This window comes from Salmo salar, chromosome ssa09, assembly GCF_905237065.1.
Source record: "Salmo salar chromosome ssa09, Ssal_v3.1, whole genome shotgun sequence".
NCBI lineage: Eukaryota > Metazoa > Chordata > Actinopteri > Salmoniformes > Salmonidae > Salmo > Salmo salar.
Window position 1 is genome coordinate 127,383,696 of NC_059450.1, and position 21,218 is coordinate 127,404,913.

The 21,218-nt window shown below is 45.1% G+C and overlaps 1 protein-coding gene across 1 annotated transcript in view; it reads right to left on the reverse strand.

The window, feature by feature from the left end:
- Window positions 1-1,218: 1,218 nt before the first annotated feature.
- The window catches only part of LOC106612868 (protocadherin-16), a 205,656-nt gene continuing 185,656 nt past the window's right edge, over window positions 1,219-21,218 (reverse strand). Inside the window, 9 exon segments of the mRNA XM_045724531.1 lie at window positions 1,219-6,625; window positions 6,628-7,663; window positions 7,955-8,141; window positions 8,264-8,931; window positions 9,245-9,531; window positions 10,240-10,370; window positions 10,669-10,820; window positions 11,227-11,438; window positions 11,919-12,032. Coding sequence (XP_045580487.1) covers window positions 5,733-6,625; window positions 6,628-7,663; window positions 7,955-8,141; window positions 8,264-8,931; window positions 9,245-9,531; window positions 10,240-10,370; window positions 10,669-10,820; window positions 11,227-11,438; window positions 11,919-12,032 — 3,680 coding nt within the window. The 3' untranslated portion in view covers window positions 1,219-5,732.

Sequence of the window (21,218 nt, forward strand, 5' to 3'; positions counted from 1 at the left end):
GGTGTGGAAGAACTTGACTGTCCTGCACAGAGCCCTGACCACAACCCCATCGAACACCTTTGGGATGAATTGGAACGCACACTGCGAGCCAGGTCTAATCGCCCGACATCAGTGCCCAACCTTACTAATGCTCTTGTGGCTGAATGGAAGCAAGTCCCCGCAGCAATGTTTCAACATCTAGTGGAAAGCCTTCCCAGAAGAGTGGAGGCTGTTATAGCAGCAAAGGGAGGACCAACTCCATAGTACTGCCCATGATTTTGGAATGAGATGTTTGACAAGCAGGTGTCCATAGTTTTGGTCATGTAGTGTAGAAGGAATATTAGATAATGGGGAACGTGTGTAAGCTACTGATCTACAAATAGATTAGACAACTACGTCAAGTGGAGGAGAACATTGGTATAATGGTGATTTTGATATGAATGTTAAAGCATATTAATAGTAATTATACATGCCTGGAAAGAGCAGTATATTTATGGTTTTGATGGGTTGGAGAGAGAGGGGACTGTTGTTGGAGACTACTGTACTTGACTTTATATGGGGACTTTATCCTCTCAGGGACGGTTTTCCAGGCACAGTTTAAACCTAGTTCTGGACTAAGCACTTTTTATGGAGAATCGTCATTGAACAAGCTTTTTAGTCCTGGACTAGGCTTCATACTGTATCTGTCTGGGAAACCGGCCCTCAATGAAAAGCATCCTACATTGTACAGGCCTCTTACTCATCAGATATTGAAACCACCATTACACTTCAATCATACTCACTCATGGTACCCCCTAGCTGGGTAGTTATATACCTGCCATTGACCTTCCATATAGCCAGCTACATACATCAACCTACCAGGAACACAAACAAAGCAGGAACACGTAGCTAGCAGTCTGAATGGAGTCTGGAGGAGAACCCTGCCACTTCATTTCCATGGACTGACTGCTCCTAATAACGAGGTTAGTGTGTAACTAGACCAGAAAAAGATGGCCCCCTATGGGCCCTGGTCAAAAGTAGTACACCATATAAGGGATAGGGTGCTATTTGGGACACACTCATTTACATTCAGCCCTGGTCATAAACAATATATTAAAGACTATCCCATCCCATCTGGTCTTCATTCACTAGAGCTCTCAGTTAGTGGTCTTCTTTCTAATCTAGTCATGTAGTTGCTCCTCATATTTAACAACCACTCTTTGTTAATCAGAACAAGAGAGATAGAGACAGTACACTGTATTGTATTCACATAAGTACTTTAATCAGGCACTTTGACAAGAAGAAAAAACATCTGGCACATCAGGGAAGATATATGATATGCGTAGACATTCGGGGGAACATGTATACTATGGGCTACGTTCGGTAAGAAAGAGGATGTAAAATTGTATAAATAACAAACTGTAGAAACTGGTGAATGGACAAAGTAAAAGCTCAAAACAACATGATATCACAGCTTCTTCATTTCAACATAGATAGCCTTGTGTTTTAGGGGCAATTTAACATGGCTTAAACACTTTTAAAGCTTTCTAAGTTGGAGTGTGTGCATCCCAAATGGCACCCTATTCCCTACATGGTGCACTACTTTTATAGCACACTATAGGGAATAAAGTGCTATTTGGAATATAGCGTCTGTGTCTCAAGGTATTTCTGTAGTTTCTCAGAGCCAATAAAGGTAACGTTTCTTCAACTAACATGTTCACAATTCAAAATGGTATGAAGACACAAACTGTCAGGCTGGAAGAAGCTCCACTGTGACAAATGAAGGAAAATGTCACACAGGTCTACATGGGATGCGTCCTAAATGGCACCCTATTCCCTATTTAGTGAATTATTCTATAGGGAAGTGCACTCCTTTTGCGGAGGAAAAGACCCCCGTAGGGCCCTGGTCAAAAGTAGTGCACTATATAGGGAATAGGGTGCCATTTGGGACTCATTATTGGTGTTATGTTCTGGTACCAAGAAGTGGTGCATTGTCAGACACTAGTTATTAGCTAGTTACACCTAACTATTAGTGAAAACTAACAATACTGTCAATTAACAATACTGATAACTTTAAATACTGTAGCTCAGAGAAGGAACTAAGAGAAAACTGAAAAGTAACGACAGCATTTTAATTAGTGCTCTGGTCTCAGTCCTGCATGTGACTTGAAAAGCAGTATTTCAGAGATTAATCTGGCTATGTGCAACACAATGTCCCCTGCAAAGAAATTAAGAAAATATCTGTTGCAACAAGCTTCTCCTGGTTCAGAATGCTGGAGAGAATCCCATCGATACTGAGATGTGCTACAGTCTGTCAGACGGACACACACAACCCCTACTCAAACCTCAAGAGGTACACACACAACCCCAACTCAAACCTCAAGAGGTACACACACAACCCCTACTCAAACCTCAAGAGGTACACACACAACCCCTACTCAAACCTCAAGAGGTACACACACAACCCCTACTCAAACCTCAAGAGGTACACACACAACCCCTACTCAAACCTCAATAGGTACACACACAGCCCCAACTCAAAACTCAAGAGGTACACACACAGCCCCAACTCAAACCTCAAGAGGTACACACACAACCCCTACTCAAACCTCAAGAGGTACACACACAACCCCTACTCAAACCTCAATAGGTACACACACAACCCCAACTCAAACCTCAAGAGGTACACACACAACCCCTACTCAAACCTCAAGAGGTACACACACAACCCCTACTCAAACCTCAAGAGGTACACACACAACCCCTACTCAAACCTCAAGAGGTACACACACAACCCCTACTCAAACCTCAAGAGGTACACACACAACCCCTACTCAAACCTCAAGAGGTACACACACAACCCCTACTCAAACCTCAAGAGGTACACACACAACCCCTACTCAAACCTCAGGAGGTACACACACAACCCCAACTCAAACCTCAAGAGGTACACACACAACCCCAACTCAAACCTCAAGAGGTACACACACAACCCCAACTCAAACCTCAAGAGGTACACACACAACCCCAACTCAAACCTCAAGAGGTACACACACAACCCCAACTGAAACCTCAAGAGGTACACACACAACCCCTACTCAAACCTCAAGAGGTACACACACAACCCATACTCAAACCTCAAGAGGTACACACACAACCCCTACTCAAACCTCAAGAGGTACACACACAACCCCTACTCAAACCTCAAGAGGTACACACACAACCCCAACTCAAACCTCAGGGTTAATAAAATAAATTGGTTTACTTTATTTGGTAGCCCCCACCGTACTCAGCAGCACCACCTTGTTAAAAATCCTGGGGACAACTCAAACCTCACAGGTCACACACAACCCCTACTCAAACCTCATGTCAGCTGTTTTGTCGCCTGTCTGTCTGGATGGTTCGACTGCCACTACAATAACAACTAGACCTGTCTGTCTGGATGGTTCGACTGCCACTACAATAACAACTAGACCTGTCTGTCTGGATGGTTCGACTGCCACTACAATAACAACTAGACCTGTCTGTCTGGATGGTTCGACTGCCACTACAATAACAACTAGACCTGTCTGTCTGGATGGTTCGACTGCCACTACAATAACAACTAGACCTGTCTGTCTGGATGGTTCGACTGCCACCACAATAACAACTAGACCTGTCTGTCTGGATGGTTCGACTGCCACTACAATAACAACTAGACCTGTCTGTCTGGATGGTTTGACTGCCACCACAATAACAACTAGACCTGTCTGTCTGGATGGTTCGACTGCCACCACAATAACAACTAGACCTGTCTGTCTGGATGGTTCGACTGCCACCACAATAACAACTAGACCTGTCTGTCTGGATGGTTCGACTGCCACCACAATAACAACTAGACCTGTCTGTCTGGATGGTTCGACTGCCACTACAATAACAACTAGACCTGTCTGTCTGGATGGTTCGACAGCCACTACAATAACAACTAGACCTGTCTGTCTGGATGGTTCGACTGCCACCACAATAACAACTAGACCTGTCTGTCTGGATGGTTCGACTGCCACTACAATAACAACTAGACCTGTCTGTCTGGATGGTTCGACAGCCACTACAATAACAACTAGACCTGTCTGTCTGGATGGTTCGACTGCCACTACAATAACAACTAGACCTGTCTGCTGACATACATAACATTGGTCTTATTTTCCTTTGTTCTATTGCGGACAACTTTGTAGTTATATTGCAGCTGGTCTCTGTGATGTTTCTGACCTCCCCTGTCTGTGTCTGAGTGGTTCTGCCCTTGTCTGGGTCTACTATGCCACTAGAATACCAAGTAGACCTGTACGGCTCATCGTGATTAAAATCACATCAAAGACACCTGAAAAAAAGGACACGATCAATCGGTGTCAAGTTCACCTAAGCTAGACTGGAGGGAGAAACAAAGGAACGTGTGTAGGACATGAGAACATGCATGACTGATCCTTTCAAACAAGACTCAAAAGACTGTGTCTGCATCCCGAATGGAACCCTATTCCCTTTATCGTGCACTACTTTTGACCAGGTAGTGCACTATATAGGCAAAAGGTGCCATTTGGGAGACACACATATGGCACACTGAATTAGTATGAGAGGGATCCAACACTTCACCAGATTATTTTTGAAAGCTTCCTGACCAAACACTGTATTGATACTGGTATCATGTTCTTCCAGCAAAGCAAGCTTTTTTTTCGCTCCTCTGTAATAAATATTTACAAGAAATGATAGCATATCCCCCAATCAATCACACTAATAGAAATAAAGAGCTTTTTTTCGTTCCAAGAACACAATGGTTAAGTACATAAAATAGAACCAACATACAGTTCACACATACTGTTACATAGCTAGAAATATACACATATGGAAATATATTCTGAGGCTATAACAGCCTTCTGGCACAGAATTAGTGCCATTTCTAGTCAGAAACCAAAGTCAGTATAAAAATATCTTCTACAGAATATTGACATCATGGCTCCCCATTAGAATGTGCAAATCCTGGGTAGTTTTGTTCTCTTGACACTGATTGGATTGAGGGAAGAGGAAAAGGCAACATCCATTTTCGCCTCAGTTTTGATTCTAGTTCAGTTTGAGAGTCCCATTAGTTTATGATGCAGCTACCACCTTTGAGAGTCCATTTAAGAGTTACTTCATTATTTAACTACAGTACTAACCACACTCTGTGTTCTGGCCAGAAGGGAGGGTACACTGTACGATACAGTCTATTGACACCAGATACTGTGACCATTACACATTAGGAGGGGTACCACCCTGCAACCTAAATAGGGTGTCAATTGAGACAATACCTCTGTCTTTTGAGGATCAATAACGCAGTATCAGTCTTCCAATCTCTAGTACCTCAGAGTCTACATCCTCATCTCAGTCTACAGAGTCTATATCCTCATCTGTTAGTCAATAGAGTCTATATCCTCATCTGTGAGTCGATAGACTCTATATCCTCATCTGTGAGTCGATAGAGTCTATATCCTCATCTGTGAGTCGATAGACTCTATATCCTCATCTGTGAGTCGATAGAGTCTATATCCTCATCTCAGTCTACAGAGTCTATATCCTCATCTGTTAGTCAATAGAGTCTATATCCTCATCTGTGAGTCAATAGACCCTATATCCTCATCTGTGAGTCGATAGAGTCTATATCCTCATTTCAGTCTACAGAGTCTATATCCTCATCTCAGTCTACAGAGTCTATATCCTCATCTGTTAGTCAATAGAGTCTATATCCTCATCTGTGAGTCGATTGTCTATATCCTCATCTCAGCCTCTTCACTGTGCTCCATGCTGTGTTCAGTGGTGCTGATCATGGAGGCTGAGGGGCCCTGGGTGACGCCGAAAGGTGTGATGGCCGGGGAGCGGGCGGCCAGGGGGGACAGGGAGGGGGAGAAGCTGGGGGACATGGCTACTGAGGAGGGGGAGCCCTCGTGACTGATGGGGGACCTCCGTAGGGAGGCCAGATGGGGGAAGGAGGACCTCCCCACAGAGGGGTTAACGGGAGCAGGCTTGACCGGGACTGTCTTCGCCCCGGGGTGGGCTATGGAGGTGATTAGGGGCCGGGGGTCAATGCGAGGGGGTTTGGGGTCCACCTTGGCTTTGTGCTGGAGCGGTCTGCGAGGGTTAGGAGGGGCCGTCTCATCCTTTAACCTCGCTATCTCCGTGAAGACGTTTGCTAATGGCTGGAACTGTGGGCACCAGTTCAGCAGGTAGTCCCAGTTATAACTGCCCCTCAGCTCCTCGTCACTGGCCACTATGGCTGTGAGGGAGCCGTCCACAGTGGGTTTACCATCCACTGGAAAGGCATAGTCTTTAGGGTGGGAGATGTTCAGCCCCCTCCCTACCCCTAGATAACCTCCTCCATCCTCCCTGTAGACAGGCACCTGGCCAGCCAGCAGAGTCCCACTGAGACTGGCCAGCTTCTTGGCCTTGAACCACTGGTTGGCGTCCATGTTGGGCTCACAGGAGACGTCAGACAGCTGGTCAGCGTCCTGCTGGATACCAGAGTCTGGCCCGCGGGCTGAGATGTGTTCCTGCATGGACGAAGAGATGGAGGAGACACGGGGGTACTCGTTGATCATCCGGATCTCATCATCCTCCGCAGCCTCCGCTGAGCCACGCCCGCTGGAGTGGGATGGGTCCAGGAGCCCCCGCGGGGGTATGGCCCTCCCACACCACTCCCAGTTTGGTCGGAAGCGTACCCTGGTAAGGCCTGGTGGTAGATGCGGTCGTTCCGGTCGGTGCCAGTGACTTTAGTCTCCTCTAGTTTGTGCAGCATCGTGCCGTGGCCGGGAGAGGCTGGAGGTCTGCAGCGACTCTGCTGCTCCTTCCTCTGACGTCTCAGTCTCACACAGAACAGAGCCATGGCGATGAAGATGAGGATGAGGATGGCTCCCAGGGACACAGCAATCACACTGACCAGCAGCAGGTTCATGTCCGACGCCACGCCGAAGGAGGTGTGTGTTACGTCAACGGTGAGGCGAGCAGTGGCCACACGGGACGTCTCCAGAGGGCTGTGGGCCTTCAGGTCAAGGTTCATCACACGGACCTCCCTCTTGGACCTGCTCAGATGACGGACGTGGCTGTCCATCTTCAGGGAAACCACGCCCGTCGATGCATTGACCTGGAAGTAGGGCGAGGGGTCAGCTAGGGAGTACAGAACAATCCCGTCCACTCCCTCGTCCTCGTCTCTGGCTGTCACCTGACCAATGCTCTGGCCCTTCTTCGACCCCTCAGGAACTAAGAAGGAGAACTCTGGGTCTGAGAACACAGGGTCGTACTCATCCTCCCCTGTCACGTACACCTGGACGGCCACCGTGGCAGAGTAGTTCCCTGCGTCCATGGCCAGAGCTACAAAGTTGAACAAGTTGACTTTCTCAAAGTCGAAGGTGAAGCGAGTCCGGACCTCGCCTGACGTCTGGTTGACCAGGAAGCCGTCTTTCCCCTCTCCAGTCTTGTCCAACATGTAGTACCTCAGCTGTCCGAAGACTCCCGTGTCCTGGTCAATGGCGTGCAGCATGGTGACAAGGGTGTTGTGAGGCTGGTTCTCTCTGACGCTGGCGGTGAGGACAGGCAGAGGGAAGTAAGGTCTGTTGTCATTAATGTCCTTCACCTCCACAGTGACTGGAGCCAGCGCATAGTGACCCTGTCCATCTGACGCCTGCACAATGATCACATGGGATGCCTAGTAGGAGGAAGAGAGGGAGAAGGGGAGAGAGAGACAGCAGAGAGAGAGATTGTGAGATAGAGAGATTAATACTTTCTTTTTCGCTAAAGGGAAATGAATTGCTAGCAGCAGAATATACAAACAGGTGGATAACCAACGACTAATCCAATCTATTTCTATGTCAAACTATTTCCTATATAGTGCACTAGTTTTGACCAGGGCCCATAGGGCTCTTTAAAAAAGTAGTGCACTATATAGGAAATAGGGTGCCATTTTGGGCACATCCCAAGCCAGAAAGTGCCATGGTACCTGTCTCTCGTTGTCCAGTGGTCTCTGCAGCCTCAGGGCTCCGGTCCAGCGGTCTACCTGGAACATACCCGTCTCATCCCCAGAGCTGATCAGGTACTGCACCTTCCCTACTGCCGAGGAGTCTGGGTCTGTTGCAGACAGGCTGAGGACTTCAGTCCCTGCGGCTGTTCCTTCACTCAGCACCACACTGCAGGGTTCAAGGGGATTTTATCAATCACTTTTCCTTAAAACATGACATTTGGTTCCCCAGTGTAAACCCATGTAAAGAGGAATTAAGGACATCTAACAAACAACAAAGTACCAAATTACCTGTACTCTGCCCTGCTGAACGCCGGAGGGTTGTCGTTAGTGTCCGTCACACTGATCAGCGCAGAGACAGCCGAGCTCCTCTGGGGCACGCCACGGTCCGACACGACCACGGTCAGGTTGTAACTGGACACTGCCTCGAAGTCCAGCCCCTCACCGGTCAATACCACGCTGCCTACCGTCTGGAAGCCCCGTCCTTCCAGGAAGCGTACGCTGCTCTCGATTTGGAAGGCATTGCCTGCGTTTCCGCTGGCTATGGTGAAGTCGAAGCCGCAGTTGTCGCGTGACGCATCGCCGTCGGTCGCCTCCAGGGTCAGGATGGTGGAGCCCGGAAGGCCGTCCTCCGACACCGTGGCTCTGTACTCTGATTGGTGGAAGACGGGCGCGTTGTCATTGACGTCAGTCACCTGGACCTGTACAGTAGCGATGGAGGAGAGGGCTGGTGTTCCCATGTCTCTGGACTCTATTACCACCAGGATTGAAGGGTTTTCAGAGTTAAACTCTGCCTGCTGGGTGATGAACAGGGTACCATTGCTGGGGTCGATGTAGAAGATGTCCCGGGTTGATGACATCACTCTGTAGGTGACGCGGCCGTTGTCCCCAGAGTCGCGGTCCGTGGCTGTCACAGTGACAACTGCACTGCCAGCTGGGGAGTGCTCTGCCAGAGTCATCTGGAAAACACAAACATGACCAGGTGTATTCAGGGATGGACCCAGAATAATTGAGGCATGTTGGACAGGCAGGTTAATGTTTAATGGTACCAGGTATCTGTCTTAGCAAACTAAATGAGGAAGATCAATACATACACACACATGGCATCATTATTGATCTGCATGTACATCAAATAATTCTGCTAAATCTGTTCTCATTGTCAAGTTCTCATCGTCTCTGTTCTCATCTCAAGTTCTCATCGTCTCTTATGGCATCATTACACAAATGCAGATTTTCCAAAGGCTAGTGGAGGCCGGTTAGAGGGTAGACTACCTGGTAAAGATCCTGTGTGAAAGTAGGAGTGTTATCGTTGACATCCTCCACCAGTATGGTGAGGTTAGCTTCAGTCTGGTGTTTGGAGTCAGTTGCCATGACAGTCAGCGTGTACCAGGTCTTCTCCTCGTAGTCCAGAGGGGCGGTCAGAGACACCCCGCCCCCATAGCGGTGGATCCCAAATACGCCCTGGGAAGACGGGTCCAGGTGGAGGGTGTAGGACAGGGCGGGGCCTGAATCCACGTCATTTCCTGTCACCTGGGTTATTACCGAGCCAATCAGAGTGTCTGGGGGAGAGAGAATGAGGGAGATGGAAGGGAGGAGAGAGAGATATAAAAAAAAATGTTTATTTCACTTGTGTTTATTATCTATTTCACTAGCTTTGGCAATGTAAACATATGTTTCCCATGCCAATAAAGCACCTTGAATTTTTATTGAATTGAGAGAGAGAAAACAGGGTTTGTGAGATTGATATATGGGAACAACATTATAGCCCTAGAACTAGCTCCTACCTCATAACATATCCTATTACATCACGTTGCTTTTTAGGATTATTGCAGACTTCAGATTTTTTTCTTCTTCTGAATTGGATATTTTATGCAAGAAACTGTAGACTTCAGATGTACAGCAGGATATGAACAGAGGGGAACTTGGCTTCAGAACGACTCATAAAAAGGTCAGTTTTATCACTGAGAACTGCTGAGTGCTGCTAGAGAGAGAAGGAGTAAGGATCAGGGATAAGATCTCTGGGCTAAAGGTTCACTGTTAAATTGACTGTGTCTCAAATGTCTTAGATTCTTGATATATACACTCATTGGTCAAAAGTAGTGCCCTACATAGTGGGTTCAAATACTATTTCAAATCATTAAAATACTTTTGAGTGTTTGCATTAGGGGGGGTTGCACTTTTACGAAGCCCAGCTAAAGTATTTAAAATTCATCCAAATAATACTTGGACCCGGGTCCGCAGTTGAGACCTGTGTGTCATTGACTTACTCTCTGGTACTCTGATCTCACGCGGCAGAGGGATTGTAGGACTGTTGTCATTGAGGTCCACGATGATCACCGTGAGGGTCGCCGAGCCGGCCAATCGTGGTGTGCCCCGGTCCGTCGCCGTAACAACCAGCCTGGTGCCATGGAAATTAAAAAATATACTGTTAGTTGGAGTTTAGTTCTTATCTTTTATGTTTCAGGTTTCATAACCTTTCATCTCCTGCGGTCTTACATCAGAACCTGTTGTATCCCAGAGCATGACAGAAATGTAGATTCCAATACATAGAGAGAGTACAGGAACAGGGAGAGTATTTATAGACTGAAAACAAAGGTTAGCCCACTGAGGGAAACTGCATGTCAGGCCGATTGTGAACAAACATGCACATACACTCACACACTCTCACAACCACATCCCAAGGCCCTGCCCCTCACTTGGTTTGTGTCCAGATCTCTCGGTCCATGATAGCGGCGGTGGTGATGCTTCCGGTCAGCGAGTCGATCTTGAATAGGCCGCTGAGAGACGACGACCTCAGGCTGTAGGTCACCTGACCATTCTGGCCCTGGTCTAGGTCATCAGCCACCACCTGCACGGGACAGACAGGAAGTCACATGATCAGAGGTTAGAGAGGAAATCAATCAAAACAAAGAACAGATTTACAACAGCTGTGGAACAGTAACAGGACCTGGTAATGAATATTGGACTTGGAACAGTGGAACGAGAGTTTATAAAAGGGTTCTATATGGCCGTGGCTTCATACAGCATAGTATATATGCTCAACAGGGACGTTGGAAACACACTGCATTATAGGGACAGGAACAGACTGTCACCTCTCAGAACTACCACAGCAGCACTGAAACTTTCCAGGTCTTCTCTACTGTCTGAGCAGAGCATCTTCTAGCCCACAACCTAACACTCCATCTACAGCCAAGCATAATACAGGTGTGTGTGTGTGTGTGTGTGTGTGTGCGCATGCTCGTTAGTGTACCTACCTGTATTATAGGAAAATGATATCCCTGTGCCTCTCGTATGTAGGCTACATAGTTCTGCAGCTGGAAGCGCGGCAGGTTGTCATTGACGTCCTGAAGGATCAGGTTGACCGCCATGAAGGAACTGGAGGATGCAGTTTCAGCCTTCACCACTAGGCGGAGTCTAGGGGACTCCTCATAGTCCAGCCCCATGGAGCTCTGTACCCAGATCTCACCTGGTTAGAACAATAACAAGCACATATCTCACCTGGTTAGAACAATAACTAGGACAGATCTCACCTGGTTAGAACAATAACAAGCACATATCTCACCTGGTTAGAACAATAACTAGGACAGATCTCACCTGGTTAGAACAATAACAAGCACAGATCTCACCTGGTTAGAACAATAACTAGGACAGATCTCACCTGGTTAGAACAATAACAAGCACAGATCTCACCTGGTTAGAACAATAACTAGGACAGATCTCACCTGGTTAGAACAATAACTAGGACAGATCTCACCTGGTTAGAACAATAACTAGGGGCTGAGAACCAATTGGGCAATGGATATTCATCCTTCTCCTATTCCTTATGATATTAATTAGGGATGTAGTGGAGTGTAAACACACATTTTTCATGCGGTGAATCACAAAAATGTGTTTACACACTTTTTGTCAAAATGGGTTTTATATAATATCCCACCCTGCAGCTTACCAGTGGAGGAGCTGATTCCAAAGGAGTGTAGGGTGTTTCCACTGAAGATGCTGTAAATGATCCCACTACGGGATCCATCAGGGTACTGGGCCTGAGTCTGCACCACGGCGGTACCTGGAAGAGGACAACACACACCTCACTATCACACTATGTTCTAAACACACACACACCTCACTATCACACTGTGTTCTAAACACACACACACCTCACTATCACACTGTGTTCTAAACACACACACACATCACTATCACACTGTGTTCTAAACACACACACACACCTCACTATCACACTGTGTTCTAAACACACACACACACCTCACTATCACACTGTGTTCTAAACACACACACACCTAACTATCACACTGTGTTCTAAACACACACACACCTCACTATCACACTATGTTCTAAACACACACACACACCTCACTATCACACTGTGTTCTAAACACACACACACACCTCACTATCACACTGTGTTCTAAACACACACACACCTCACTATCACACTGTGTTCTAAACACACACACACCTCACTATCACACTGTGTTGTAAACACACACACACACCTCACTATCACACTGTGTTCTAAACACACACACACACCTCACTATCACACTGTGTTCTAAACACACACACACCTCACTATCACACTGTGTTCTAAACACACACACACCTCACTATGACACTGTGTTCTAAACACACACACACCTCACTATCACACTGTGTTCTAAACACACACACACACCTCACTATCACACTGTGTTCTAAACACACACACACCTCACTATCACACTGTGTTCTAAACACACACACACCTCACTATCACACTGTGTTCTAAACACACACACACCTCACTATCACACTATGTTCTAAACACACACACACACCTCACTATCACACTGTGTTGTAAACACACACACACCTCACTATCACACTGTGTTCTAAACACACACACACCTCACTATCACACTATGTTCTAAACACACACACACCTCACTATCACACTGTGTTCTAAACACACACACCTCACTATCACACTGTGTTCTAAACACACACACACCTCACTATCACACTATGTTCTAAACACACACACACCTCACTATCACACTGTGTTCTAAACACACACACACCTCACTATCACACTGTGTTGTAAACACACACACACACCTCACTATCACACTATGTTCTAAACACACACACCTCACTATCACACTGTGATCTAAACACACACACACCTCACTATCACACTGTGTTCTAAACACACACACACCTCACTATCACACTATGTTCTAAACACACACACACCTCACTATCACACTGTGTTCTAAACACACACACACACCTCACTATCACACTGTGTTCTAAACACACACACACACCTCACTATCACACTGTGTTCTAAACACACACACACCTCACTATCACACTGTGTTCTAAACACACACACACCTCACTATCACACTGTGTTCTAAACACACACACACCTCACTATCACACTATGTTCTAAACACACACACACCTCACTATAACACTGTGTTCTAAACACACACACACCTCACTATCACACTGTGTTCTAAACACACACACACCTCACTATCACAGTGTGTTCTAAACACACACACACCTCACTATCACACTGTGTTCTAAACACACACACACCTCACTATCACACTGTGTTGTAAACACACACACACACCTCACTATCACACTATGTTCTAAACACACACACACACCTCACTATCACACTGTGTTCTAAACACACACACACACCTCACTATCACACTGTGTTCTAAACACACACACACCTCACTATCACACTGTGTTCTAAACACACACACACACCTCACTATCACACTATGTTCTAAACACACACACACACCTCACTATCACACTGTGTTCTAAACACACACACACACCTCACTATCACACTATGTTCTAAACACACACACACACCTCACTATCACACTGTGTTCTAAACACACACACACCTCACTATCACACTGTGTTCTAAACACACACACACCTCACTATCACACTGTGTTCTAAACACACACACACACCTCACTATCACACTGTGTTCTAAACACACACACACCTCACTATCACACTATGTTCTAAACACACACACAACTCACTATCACACTGTGTTCTAAACACACACACACCTCACTATCACACTGTGTTCTAAACACACACACCTCACTATCACACTGTGTTCTAAACACACACACACCTCACTATCACACTGTGTTCTAAACACACACACACACCTCACTATCACACTGTGTTCTAAACACACACACACCTCACTATCACACTGTGTTCTAAACACACACACACCTCACTATCACACTGTGTTCTAAACACACACACACACCTCACAATCACACTGTGTTCTAAACACACACACACCTCACTATCACACTGTGTTCTTAACACACACACACCTCACTATCACACTGTGTTCTAAACACACACACACCTCACTATCACACTGTGTTCTAAACACACACACACATCACTATCACACTGTGTTCTAAACACACACACACCTCACTATCACACCGTGTTCTAAACACACACACCTCACTATCACACTGTGTTCTAAACACACACACACACCTCACTATCACACTGTGTTCTAAACACACACACACACCTCACTATCACACTGTGTTCTAAACACACACACACACCTCACTATCACACTGTGTTCTAAACACACACACACCTCACTATCACACTGTGTTCTAAACACACACACACCTCACTATCACACTATGTTCTAAACAAACACACACCTCACTATCACACTGTGTTCTAAACACACACACACCTCACTATCACACTGTGTTCTAAACACACACACACACACCTCACTATCACACTGTGTTCTAAACACACACACCTCACTATCACACTATGTTCTAAACACACACACACACCTCACTATCACACTGTGTTCTAAACACACACACACCTCACTATCACACTATGTTCTAAACACACACACACACCTCACTATCACACTGTGTTCTAAACACACACACATCTCACTATCACACTATGTTCTAAACACACACACCTCTCACTATCACACTGTGTTCTAAACACACACACACCTCACTATCACACTGTGTTCTAAACACACACACCTCACTATCACACTGTGTTCTAAACACACACACACCTCACTATAACACTATGTTCTAAACACACACACACCTCACTATCACACTGTGTTCTAAACACACACACACCTCACTATCACACTGTGTTGTAAACACACACACACACCTCACTATCACACTGTGTTCTAAACACACACACACACCTCACTATCACACTGTGTTCTAAACACACACACACCTCACTATCACACTGTGTTCTAAACACACACACACACCTCACTATCACACTATGTTCTAAACACACACACACCTCACTATCACACTGTGTTCTAAACACACACACCTCACTATCACACTGTGTTCTAAACACACACACACCTCACTATCACACTGTGTTCTAAACACACACACCTCACTATCACACTATGTTCTAAACACACACACACCTCACTATCACACTGTGTTCTAAAACACACACACCTCACTATCACACTGTGTTCTAAACACACACACACACCTCACTATCACACTGTGTTCTAAACACACACACACACCTCACTATCACACTGTGTTCTAAACACACACACACACCTCACTATCACACTGTGTTCTAAACACACACACACCTCACTATCACACTGTGTTCTAAACACACACACACCTCACTATCACACTATGTTCTAAACACACACACACCTCACTATCACACTGTGTTCTAAACACACACACACCTCACTATCACACTGTGTTCTAAACACACACACACACACCTCACTATCACACTGTGTTCTAAACACACACACCTCACTATCACACTGTGTTCTAAACACACACACACACCTCACTATCACACGGTGTTCTAAACACACACACACCTCACTATCACACTATGTTCTAAAACACACACACACACCTCACTATCACACTGTGTTCTAAACACACACACATCTCACTATCACACTGTGTTCTAAACACACACACCCTCACTATCACACTGTGTTCTAAACACACACACACCTCACTATCACACTGTGTTCTAAACACACACACACCTCACTATCACACTGTGTTCTAAACACACACACACCTCACTATCACACTGTGTTCTAAACACACACACCTCACTATCACACTGTGTTCTAAACACACACACACCTCACTATCACACTGTGTTGTAAACACACACACACACCTCACTATCACACTATGTTCTAAACACACACACACACCTCACTATCACACTGTGTTCTAAACACACACACACCTCACTATCACACTGTGTTCTAAACACACACACACCTCACTATCACACTGTGTTCTAAACACACACACACCTCACTATCACACTGTGTTCTAAACACACACACCTCACTATCACACTGTGTTCTAAACACACACACACCTCACTATCACACTGTGTTCTAAACACACACACCTCACTATCACACTATGTTCTAAACACACACACACCTCACTATCACACTGTGTTCTAAACACACACACACACCTCACTATCACACTGTGTTCTAAACACACACACACCTCACTATCACACTGTGTTCTAAACACACACACACCTCACTATGACACTGTGTTCTAAACACACACACACCTCACTATCACACTATGTTCTAAACACACACACACACCTCACTATCACACTATGTTCTAAACACACACACACCTCACTATCACACTGTGTTCTAAACACACACACCTCACTATCACACTGTGTTCTAAACACACACACACACCTCACTATCACACTGTGTTCTAAACACACACACACCTCACTATCACACTATGTTCTAAACACACACACAACTCACTATCACACTGTGTTCTAAACACACACACACCTCACTATCACACTGTGTTCTAAACACACACACCTCACTATCACACTGTGTTCTAAACACACACACACCTCACTATCACACTGTGTTCTAAACACACACACACACCTCACTATCACACTGTGTTCTAAACACACACACACCTCACTATCACACTGTGTTCTAAACACACACACACCTCACTATCACACTGTGTTCTAAACACACACACACACCTCACAATCACACTGTGTTCTAAACACACACACACCTCACTATCACACTGTGTTCTTAACACACACACACCTCACTATCACACTGTGTTCTAAACACACACACACCTCACTATCACACTGTGTTCTAAACACACACACACGTCACTATCACACTGTGTTCTAAACACACACACACCTCACTATCACACCGTGTTCTAAACACACACACCTCACTATCACACTGTGTTCTAAACACACACACACACCTCACTATCACACTGTGTTCTAAACACACACACACACCTCACTATCACACTGTGTTCTAAACACACACACACACACCTCACTATCACACTGTGTTCTAAACACACACACACCTCACTATCACACTGTGTTCTAAACACACACACACCTCACTATCACACTATGTTCTAAACAAACACACACCTCACTATCACACTGTGTTCTAAACACACACACACCTCACTATCACACTGTGTTCTAAACACACACACACACACCTCACTATCACACTGTGTTCTAAACACACACACACCTCACTATCACACTATGTTCTAAACACACACACACACCTCACTATCACACGGTGTTCTAAACACACACACACCTCACTATCACACTATGTTCTAAACACACACACACACCTCACTATCACACTGTGTTCTAAACACACACACACCTCACTATCACACTATGTTCTAAACACACACACCTCTCACTATCACACTGTGTTCTAAACACACACACACCTCACTATCACACTGTGTTCTAAACACACACACCTCACTATCACACTGTGTTCTAAACACACACACACCTCACTATAACACTATGTTCTAAACACACACACACCTCACTATCACACTGTGTTCTAAACACACACACACCTCACTATCACACTGTGTTGTAAACACACACACACACCTCACTATCACACTATGTTCTAAACACACACACACACCTCACTATCACACTGTGTTCTAAACACACACACACCTCACTATCACACTGTGTTCTAAACACACACACACCTCACTATCACACTATGTTCTAAACACACACACACCTCACTATCACACTGTGTTCTAAACACACACACCTCACTATCACACTGTGTTCTAAACACACACACACCTCACTATCACACTGTGTTCTAAACACACACACCTCACTATCACACTATGTTCTAAACACACACACACCTCACTATCACACTGTGTTCTAAACACACACACACACCTCACTATCACACTGTGTTCTAAACACACACACACCTCACTATCACACTGTGTTCTAAACACACACACACCTCACTATGACACTGTGTTCTAAACACACACACACCTCACTATCACACTGTGTTCTAAACACACACACACACCTCACTATCACATTATGTTCTAAACACACACACACACCTCACTATCACACTGTGTTCTAAACACACACACACCTCACTATCACACTATGTTCTAAACACACACACACCTCACTATCACACTGTGTTCTAAACACACACACCTCACTATCACACTGTGTTCTAAACACACACACACCTCACTATCCCACTGTGTTCTAAACACACACACACCTCACTATCACACTATGTTCTAAACACACACACACCTCACTATCACACTGTGTTCTAAACACACACACACCTCACTATCACACTGTGTTCTAAACACACACACCTCATTATCACACTGTGTTCTAAACACACACACACCTCACTATCACACTGTGTTCTAAACACACACACACACCTCACTATCACACTGTGTTCTAAACACACACACACCTCACTATCACACTGTGTTCTAAACACACACACACCTCACTATCACACTGTGTTCTAAACACACACACACACCTCACTATCACACTGTGTTCTAAACACACACACACCTCACTATCACACTGTGTTCTAAACACACACACACCTCACTATCACACTGTGTTCTAAACACACACACACCTCACTATCACACTGTGTTCTAAACACACACACACACCTCACTATCACACTGTGTTCTAAACACACACACACCTCACTATCACACTGTGTTCTAAACACACACACACCTCACTATCACACTGTGTTCTAAACACACACACACCTCACTATCACACTGTGTTCTAAACACACACACACACCTCACTATCACACTGTGTTCTAAACACACACACACCTCACTATCACACTATGTTCTAAACACACACACACCTCACTATCACACTATGTTCTAAACACACACACACACCTCACTATCACACTGTGTTCTAAACACACACACACCTCACTATCACACTGTGTTCTAAACACACACACACCTCACTATCACACTGTGTTCTAAACACACACACACCTCACTATCACACTGTGTTCTAAACACACACACACACCTCACTATCACACTGTGTTCTAAACACACACACACCTCACTATCACACTGTGTTCTAAACACACACACACCTCACTATCACACTGTGTTCTAAACACACACACACACCTCACTATCACACTGTGTTCTAAACACACACACACCTCACTATCACACTGTGTTCTAAACACACACACACCTCACTATCACACTGTGTTCTAAACACACACACACACCTCACTATCACACTGTGTTCTAAACACACACACACCTCACTATCACACTATGTTCTAAACACACACACACCTCACTATCACACTATGTTCTAAACACACACACACACCTCACTATCACACTGTGTTCTAAACACACACACACCTCACTATCACACTGTGTTCTAAACACACACACACCTCACTATCACACTGTGTTCTAAACACACACACACCTCACTATCACACTGTGTTCTAAACACACAAACACACCTCACTATCACACTGTGTTCTAAACACACACACACCTCACTATCACACTATGTTCTAAACACACACACACCTCACTATCACACTATGTTCTAAACACACACACACATCTCACTATCACACTGTGTTCTAAACACACACACACCTCACTATCACACTGTGTTCTAAACACACACACACACCTCACTATCACACTGTGTTCTAAACACACACACACCTCACTATCACACTGTGTTCTAAACACACACACACACCTCACTATCACACTGTGTTCTAAACACACACACACCTCACTATCACACTGTGTTCTAAACACACACACACACCTCACTATCACACTGTGTTCTAAACACACACACACCTCACTATCACACTGTGTTCTAAACACACACACACCTCACTATCACACTGTGTTCTAAACACACACACCTCACTATCACACTGTGTTCTAAACACACACACAGCTCACTATCACACTGTGTTCTAAACACACACACACACCTCACTATCACACTGTGTTCTAAACACACACACCCCTCACTATCACACTGTGTTCTAAACACACACACACCTCACTATCACACTGTGTTCTAAACACACACACACACCTCACTATCACACTGTGTTCTAAACACACACACACACCTCACTATCACACTGTGTTCTAAACACACACACACCTCACTATCACACTGTGTTCTAAAACACACACACACCTCACTATCACACTGTGTTCTAAACACACACACACATCACTATCACACTGTGTTATAAACACACACACACCTCACTATCACACTGTGTTCTAAACACACACACACCTCACTATCACACTGTGTTCTAAACACACACACACCTCACTATCACACTGTGTTCTAAACACACACACACACCTCACTATCACACTGTGTTCTAAACACACACACACCTCACTATCACACTGTGTTCTAAACACACACACACCTCACTATCACACTGTGTTCTAAACACACACACACACCTCACTATCACACTGTGTTCTAAACACACACACACCTCACTATCACACTGTGTTCTAAACACACACACACCTCACTATCACACTGTGTTCTAAACACACACACACCTCACTATCACACTGTGTTCTAAACACACACACACACCTCACTATCACACTGTGTTCTAAACACACACACACCTCACTATCACACTATGTTCTAAACACACACACACCTCACTATCACACTATGTTCT